Genomic DNA, 8,225 nt, shown 5'->3' with positions numbered 1-8,225 from the left:
CGGCAGGTATAAAGGGGAGCCGGCGGCGGTGCGTGACAGCGCGGAGCGGCGGCGACACCCGCACCGTCAGCACCCTCCTCCTCTTCTTCCTCCTTCTCCTCCTGCCCGCCGCACCGCCGGTAAGCTCCGCGCTGGCTCCCGCACCGGCTCCCTGCGCGGGGCGGGTCGCGGCAGCCGTGTTTCTCTCCCCGGGATGCGGGGCCGTGATGCCTCCGTTCATGTGCCCGTGCCAGCGCAGGCGGGAGGCGGTCATTCCGCGGTCTCTCACTTGCTTTTACCGCGCTGGCACGGCGTGGATTGTCCGGCCGGGACCGGCGCTCCCTGCAAAGCGGTGCGGCTGCTGGTCACGGAGCCGTGGGGAAGCGGGGCGTCCTTCGGAAGGTGCCTCGTCGTTCCCGTGAGCCCCGTCGAGTATTGGGAGCTGGCAAAAATGAAGATGATATGCTAGTTATGATGTTCTCCTTTGAGTCCGAGGCACCGATGCTGTGAGAAAGAGATGTACATCTCAAAGCAGCTGTCTTCAATTATAGATTTTTTTTTTACAGGTTTTGTTCTTATGACTGATTTTTAACTTATTGTCTTTTCTAGTTTCAGAGTAGAAATATTTATTAAAATTAAAGTACTTAGTTCTTATAGTGTAATCTGAACTGGGGTACTAGTGTGCTGATTGCCAAGAAGCAAGCAGCTTCAGGTGAAGTGCTATCAGAGGCACTTAATTCTTAAATCTATTAAACACTAAACGTTTTTTTTCCTTGGTATCCCATTGCTGTATGTTCACGCCAGACACACTGTCTGTGACATTGTGTGCAGTAGAGGAATGTCTTTTCCACCAGTTTGGGGGAAAGTGCATTAGGCTGAATGCTAACAGCTGTACAAAACTGCAGGTCTGAAAAGCCACGTTTTTCTGTCCTGTAGTAGTGCTAAGCTATCTTAATATTTTGAGAAAACCAAAGCACAATAACAATAATCAAAATAAAAGGAAAGGTAACACCAAACAAAAAATAAGCTATTTGTGCTACTTGAGGCTAGGAAGCAATGACCTCTTTAGTGGAACTTACAGGATTGAGAGGGTTGGAAAACAGCCATTGCTTGATGTACCTCTTTGTTGTAGAGAGGAAATCATGGTTATGCTGAAGATTTCATCTTTCCTTGCTGTTTATGCCTTGGTTGTGTGCCAGATGGACAGCTTCCAGGCAGCCCCAGTCAGGTAAGAAGCTGGTCCCGTTGCTGAGTGCTATGTCTGAATGGTATAAAAACACTTAATATTCTTTGGAGGTCTAGGAGGGAAACAGATTACAGTAAATGAGAGAGGTGGCTGCTTTTTATGCTGTGTTTGGCATTGTGGCCCTTTGATTGCATCTCTAAAATGCCTAACGCTGCGCATGAGGATGGTTTGCGTATTCACATCGGTGAAAGACACTGTCAATGACATGCAGCAAAACGCATGTCAGACCCCTCTCTCCTGCGTGTGGCTTTCTGCAGCAGTCTGGGTTTTATTCACCCTGTTGTGCTTGCCTCTGCTTAGACCTGGCTTGGAGTCCATAACGGATCGAGTGACGCTCAGTGATTACGAAGCTCGGAGGTTATTAAATGCGCTGGTGAAAGAGTTCATACAGATGACAGCAGAAGAGCTGGAGCAAGCCTCTGAGGGGAACAGGTAAGGACTGCAGTCCTGGGCAGGAGAAAGGCAATGGAACAATTTTACATGTTTCAAATTTAGCTAAAGCTGTCCTAGGAGACGCTTTGCAGGCTCAAGATTTTCTTGGTTTTTTTGGGGTTATGGCTAACTGTGGTCAGCTAACTATTAAAGGATGATACTGCAGAGACATCCTAATACTGGTGCTGGAGAATGTCTTCCATCTAGTTAACCTGCTTCTATCTGTCTTTTACGTCTGAGAGTGGAGGGCGATTTGATCTTGAATGAGTGGGTTGTGTAAAAATATGGCAGCAAAAGGTATGTCTCCTAGAGGAGTGTTAGGGGTGATTCAGTCACTCTTGGATTCTCTGTCGTGAAAGTGCATGCTGTTGTAAGGCATGGAAAGTCCCTGGCAGAGGGGATGTGTTCCTCCTAATGCACGCAGCATCACTCTCCCTTAGACCAAAGGCATGCAAGAGCATTTGCATTATCCTAACAGGATTTGCATTGCAATGCATGGTGATGTATGAGAGACCGAGCAGCATGCTGAAAGATGTGGGAAGTTAAGCTTCCTGACCTCTGACTATGAGCATTCAAAAAGCTAATGAACATGCTTGCCCAACAAAGTTGGATTCGTTGAAAAATAATGTTTTCCTTCTGACTGCTTTTGTATGAACTTGCCTTGCATGGAATGTGATGCAGAGGGTTTGGATTTATTTTGAATTAATTTAAGTTAACTAACTGTAGATCTTTTTCTAGGGAAGAATTGCATGAATGTGCATGTTTGAGGTTACTCTTTCTTTGGCATGTCTTTATTTTTTTTTCCCCCCTGCAGCCTGGATAGACCCATTTCCAAACGCTGTGCCAGTCTGAGTACTTGTGTGCTGGGCAAACTGTCTCAAGAGTTGCACAAATTGCAAACTTACCCTCGCACTGACGTCGGGGCTGGAACTCCTGGCAAGAAACGCAATGTGCTGAGTGACCTGGAACATGAACGCTATGCAAACTATGGGGAACCCCTAGGAAACAACTAGACATGCTTATTTCTCCCTCTCTCCCTTTTTTTAACTTGATGCATGTGGATCTAACTTTGCTAACTTTGCTGTGTTCTTTTGATTCTGTTTTTGACAGAGAATGTTTGAGATGGACCTAATGTTAGGAAGACAGAGAATATAACATGCATACCAGGCTAGGGGAAAAAATTAAATAAACATGATCAGCACTGCCTTGACATTTCAAATGATTTTCTTAGACACTGATTAAAAAAATTCTAAACAAGACTCTTCATTTCTGATTGCTAAATGTAAAAGTAGATTCTTTCTTTTGTGCTTGCCCATGCACTTGTTCAATAAACCTATTTTTCTATAAGGATTAGATCTTCTTGGTTTAATAACTTGTTTTAGAATGTGAGATTTCTAGATAAGGTTAGAAAAATTTTACAGCTTATCTTAATGTTCAAGAGAGGCAATGCTAGTAATTTCTAGAAAAACGGAAAGATAACTTTGAAGTCAAATTTATACATATACATTGATATGTAGTGCTGTAATCAGGCATGCATGCAATCTTCTTGGTAAAGAACCTGAGAAGCAAAGAATTCAGGAAAGGCTCGTGCATATTCATTCAAACAAACTAGAAATGTAATCCTGTTAAAACACGTCCAGGTAAGAATTTTGTGTTCTTTTCCTTTTTTCTTATTTTACAATAGGTCTTTGCACTAGTATATTTAAAACTTGTGTACCTTTAAAATATTTATACTAATTTACAACTCACCTACATTATATTATCTTGAATTAAGGGCCAAAACCAGATTTCTTTATGGTTCTGTTGCATTACTGCATCTATCTTGTAATTCAAAAAATTGGCATTGGTGTTACAAACACTCTTCACTGTTAACATTAATAAACTGTCTTGTGATGGTTATCTGGCAAAAATCCCTCCTACTGCAAGAAAAAAATCAATGCTTTAGTAGAAAATTCTTCAAGCAAGGACTGTGTGAATGAGTATACCTTGAAATTCCCATCTACCAAAATTGATAGCTGCAGGCTGAACTCTGAGCACAGAACTAATATTGTTGAAGTCTGTGACCTATTCCCATGGTGAAGTGCTGTAGCAGACAAAGGTCTGATTGCAGGAAAGAGAGGTTTCCCTCATTCCCATTAAGTACCTGGAAGCATTATGTTTATGTGTGCTTCAGGCTCTGAAAGCAACTGGTCAGCTGGTGTGCACGTACAGCCCTATCAGAGTCACTGACAAAGCTCCAGCAGTACTCAGCTGGAATTCCACGTGTTTCCTGGGTGTTATGGAGCATAGGTGTTGAAGTGAAAAGTGAAAGATCAGTGCCTGCTACTGCCGTGCAGCAGCACCACAACCAAAATGCAGATCTGAGATTTTGGATGGAGCAGGAACTGATTAAGTAAGTGCTCTAGACCTTGACCTCCTTGGCACCTCTCAGTGGCCATGCCTAGCTGGAGGCAGGCAATAGCTCAGGTGTTGCTGAAAATGTGTCCTGGCTTAGTCTCCAGTCCAACTGCCCAGGAAAGTAAACTCTACCTTTTGTCAAGTGAGCTTGACATTTAGAAAGCTGTAAAGACACATCTTTTAGCACTTGTAAGCTGTGAGCACAGAAGGTGCAAATGCCTGCTGCACAGCAAGCCTGCTTTTTCTGCTAGGGAAGAATCTTTCCTAGTCATATCGTGCTTTACTGATGTCCTGTTGCCTGCAGGGCGTGTGCTGGGGGACCTAACTCTTCCTTTTCCTTCTGAAAAGCAGTGTAACAGCACAGAAGCGGGCGTGCAACACAGCAACCTGCGTGACCCACCGCCTGGCGGACTTCCTGAGCAGGTCAGGGGGAGTGGGCAAGAACAACTTCGTACCGACCAACGTGGGATCCAAGGCCTTCGGCAGGCGAAGAAGAAGCGTTCAGATATAAAAGGCTGTGTGATGATGCGAACGTGGTAAATACACTGCAGTACTCACAATCCCACAGTGCAGACAGCCTGTGCCGTTACCAAAGTTTTAGTTTTGCTGCACGAGTAACAGACCTAAAGTGGCAACCTCTGAGAAAGCAGGGCACGTAACAGTATAAAGAAAAAGTGTTACAAATAGAACAAAGACATATTTGGACTGTGAAGAAGAGCTTTTGTAGATGTCCAGCTTGGATTTGGTTGAAATTATTTGCTTATTTTACTAGTGACATTTCATGATCAACATATGGGTAACTTTGGTTTTCTTTCTTTCAGCTTGCAATGAGACTGAAAACTCGACTTTAATTTCTAATGGAAGCAGCTCCTCTCCATAAGCCAAGATGGCCAAAAAGAAGATTAATTTTTCATCCTAATATTGAAAATGTTTTATTTAATACAAATGAAAACATTTCTGTTATGTATAGTATAAGAGAATCTAGTTATTAAAGTTAAATTATTGTATATTCTTTTTATATGCAACTCTATTTCAAATAAAATGTGACAGCATCTATTATTTATTTATCTTCCAGCTTATGTGATCCATGCTACTTATCCTGGCCCTACTGCCAAATCTCGGGGATTATACTAAACTGCTGCCTGGCAAGGCATGTGTATTATACAGTGTGCTGTGCCTTGATGTAAAACAACTAACCTGATTGTACAGTATGTTTAAAAAAAATCACTTCAATAATGTATTATTTGTGAATTTATGCAAAATTAAAAAAGGTATTTTAGATACACTTGGATTGAGAAACTGATTTTTCATTTGGACACACTTATGGAAACTTTTGGCACTAAGCCAACATCATTGCAGATCATCTAGCCCATTGATCTGCTCCAGCATTATTAACTATAATACTAAGATTTGAGTCAAAAGTTCAGAACAGGAAGAAAAGCTGCTTTTTATATATATTTTATATATATATATATATAAAAATACCAAAACAACTAAACAACCAAAAGACACCACTTAGTAAGACTTCTGCTAGAAAAATGAAAAGAAGCCACACTTGCATTTAGTAAAACCATGGAGACAAATTTAATCATTTCTGGTTTAAGACTAAATATTTTTATTCAGGATGTAGTTCGGATGTAATGGCCTAACACACTCATAGATTTCTGTGTAAGGTCAAAAAAGTGAATTAGAAAGGAAGAGAAAAAGAAGCTACGGAAATGTACGTTTCTTTGAAGCAATCCTGAGACAGATTCTATTTAGGGATGAGGGATAAATAATTAGAGTGAGTGGAGAAGAGGGTAGCTGGAAGCATTCCATGGACTTCTAAGTAGTGCTGCCAACTTCCTTCTTAAAGCTGCTGCTGTTTCACTTTAGTAGCTGAGTCAGATATTTGTTTAGATTTGTTTTGTGCTTTACAGCCTGACCCTAAGATCTGCTTCATCAGTTCAGATGAATCCCAGAATGAGTAAAGGAAGGGGCCACAGTGGGTCACCTGGTCCAACCTCCCTGCTCAAGCAGGGTCATCCTAGAGCACGTTGTACAGGATTGGGTCCAGATGGTTCTTGAATATCGCTGGTGAGGAAGACTCCACCTTGCTGTGCAAAGTACAGGTTAAGGCTCTCACAATATCTCTGTCTGTCTCTGCTGCAGGTGTAGTAGCAAAAGAGAAGCTTGGTCAGCCCGATGCAGACGCGGTCAGTAAGGCCTCCCAGTGACGATGCTCATTCGTGGCTATGGTTTTACTCCTCAGGGAGCCCTTCAGCCCTGGTAAGTCAGCGTGCAAAGTAGAACTTGTAGGAGATATAAACCTGGTTAATAGGGAAGAGTTCCAGTGCCTGAATGGGCAAAGAAGGGACGTTCAGGCTTGGCTTTCAAATTTGTTGCCCAGAGGTAGCTAGTGCTTTTTTTTTTTTTTCCCCATTTTCCCCTGAAATATCTGAGTTTGGCCATTACTGGGTGTCTCATACCTGCATGGTGAACCACTACACTATCTCTGAGTAAGGAGCTGGTTGGGTTAGACCAAACTGCCACTTTTGGAGCCTGTAAGCATTCTCCACCATGTTTCAGGTATTTTTCCCCATTTTTCTTTACATGAAGTAGGGGGGGGGTTATATGCTGGGGTTACTGGGCTACCTCAGCAACACCTTTCCCTGTCACTGCAGGTCCTTGGGGCACAGATGGCAGTGTGTCTCTTTTGTTCCCTACTACAGCACTTTACAGCTTAATCTTCTCTGAGATAAAATACTAAGCACAGTTATTGGGATGAATACATGTAATTTAGTTATTCATATTCAATAAGGAGCCAGGCAGCGTTCCTAGACCCCTTCTGCCTTCAAAGACTAAATGGTCAGGCAGTTTATTTTTTCCATTTACAGACATTCTGTGCTGAGAGACACCTGAGACTGCTTTGTGTAATTGAATGGCAGCTGCACTGTCCATCTAGTCTAAAAACTGTTAGTCCTTCTTTTCACTTTAACAGAGTTATGCATTTTTTCTGTCAGACAAAGGGATTTTCTCAGACTAAGTTTGAACACCAAAACACAGACCCTACATGTAAAACATTCTAGTAACCTTGGTGCTGGTTTTTACATTGTCCTGGTTGTAGGAACGTTGGATGAAACATTTGGTACATATTTTTTGTTTAGATTGTTGTTTTCTTTTTCCTTAGGAAGGAAGAGCTACTTTCCTATCTCAAGATCTATTCCTGTTATATCTTCTGTCTCTTTTCTCATTAGAATCTCTGTCTGTACAGCAATTCAATGCACTCACCTATACATATCCCTGTAAAGGACAGAGTGCCAAAGCGCTATGGAAGCAAGGGTGAATATGAAAAGAATCGAGGACCTTTACATCCCATTCCATGATGTGAAGGGATAGAAACCTTTCACAAGGAAACTGAGTTGCTCGGTTGCTGCTTTCAGAAGAAGTAGGTTGTTGTTGAAACAAGAGAGAGTCAGAGATGTAAAACCAAATTTTTTTAATTATTATTATTTATTTTTATTTTAAGGCAGAAGACATGGTAGAAGGAACTGCAGAGATGTTAGAAGGTTGTCAATCACTTCAACTGACTGTGAGCAAGTGGAAGGAATTGTTTCCATTTTTAAAAAGTACTGTTCCGGGTAATATTATCCAAACTTATCAGCTCTTAAATAAACCCCTAACTTCTCACCCAGGAGCAAATCTGATTTGGAATTAGCATTTAATAAGGGAAAGTATGGTTTCTAATGTACTTATCTTTCCATTTTAATTACGATGCCACTCTAAGCATGCTTAAAGCAGGTGGAAAATATAATGTTGGTGCAGTATGTGTGAGTGGCATCAAACCCAAGTTACCTGGCCTTCAGTTAGCAAAGACACTACAGATCAGTCACATATGAGTGTTTGTATTCTTGTTTATGAGGCAGTATCATCATGACTATAGTTTGCTTCTGATATCTTAAGATATTTGTCTGTTTTCTTTAACCACTAGTTTGTTGTTTGGTTTTTGTTTGGTTTTTTTTTTTTTTCCTAATCTGTGAGCAAATAAAGGTTTTGTAAGAGTACTTCGCAAGCAAAGGCAAAAGGGGAAGAAATTTCCAAGAAAGAAATATCTGAAGATAATTTCTTGTAGACTATATTCATGCAGCTATAGAGTTTTTTCATTTGCAGACTGTTTTCTAGTGGTTTGGTT

General features: G+C 41.5%; 1 protein-coding gene across 3 annotated transcripts; it reads left to right on the top strand.

Annotated features, from left to right (window-relative positions):
• CALCB (calcitonin related polypeptide beta) lies at positions 1-5,337 on the top strand. Of its 3 annotated transcripts, none has more exons than XM_027889881.1 (5): positions 1-119; positions 1,112-1,207; positions 1,526-1,657; positions 4,406-4,590; positions 4,876-5,337. In XM_027889881.1, exons 2-4 carry the CDS (start codon positions 1,122-1,124, stop codon positions 4,563-4,565), a joined length of 378 nt encoding a protein of 125 aa, XP_027745682.1. In that variant the 5' UTR covers positions 1-119; positions 1,112-1,121; the 3' UTR covers positions 4,566-4,590; positions 4,876-5,337. The 3 variants fall into 3 exon arrangements, with proteins under 3 accessions (XP_027745682.1, XP_027745681.1, XP_027745680.1); XM_027889880.1 differs by having other exon boundaries at positions 4,403-4,590; XM_027889879.1 differs by lacking the exons at positions 4,406-4,590; positions 4,876-5,337 and adding an exon at positions 2,472-3,004.
• The last annotated feature ends 2,888 nt before the right edge of the window (positions 5,338-8,225 follow it).

Source organism: Empidonax traillii, unplaced genomic scaffold (genome assembly GCF_003031625.1).
Source record: "Empidonax traillii isolate 1590-97213 ecotype Southwest subspecies unplaced genomic scaffold, ASM303162v1 scaffold274:size1118153, whole genome shotgun sequence".
NCBI lineage: Eukaryota > Metazoa > Chordata > Aves > Passeriformes > Tyrannidae > Empidonax > Empidonax traillii.
The sequence above is the reverse complement of the archived record's forward strand: the minus strand, read 5'-3'. Positions and strand labels throughout refer to the sequence as shown.

Bases quoted from the DNA above. Each gene is read 5' to 3' on its own strand.
- CALCB (XM_027889879.1), top strand. From the start codon at position 1,122: ATGGTTATGCTGAAGATTTCATCTTTCCTTGCTGTTTATGCCTTGGTT. The intron at 1,208-1,525 runs GTAAGAAGCTGG...GCCTCTGCTTAG, and splicing joins TTCCAGGCAGCCCCAGTCAG to ACCTGGCTTGGAGTCCATAA. The intron at 1,658-2,471 runs GTAAGGACTGCA...TCCCCCCTGCAG, and splicing joins CAAGCCTCTGAGGGGAACAG to CCTGGATAGACCCATTTCCA.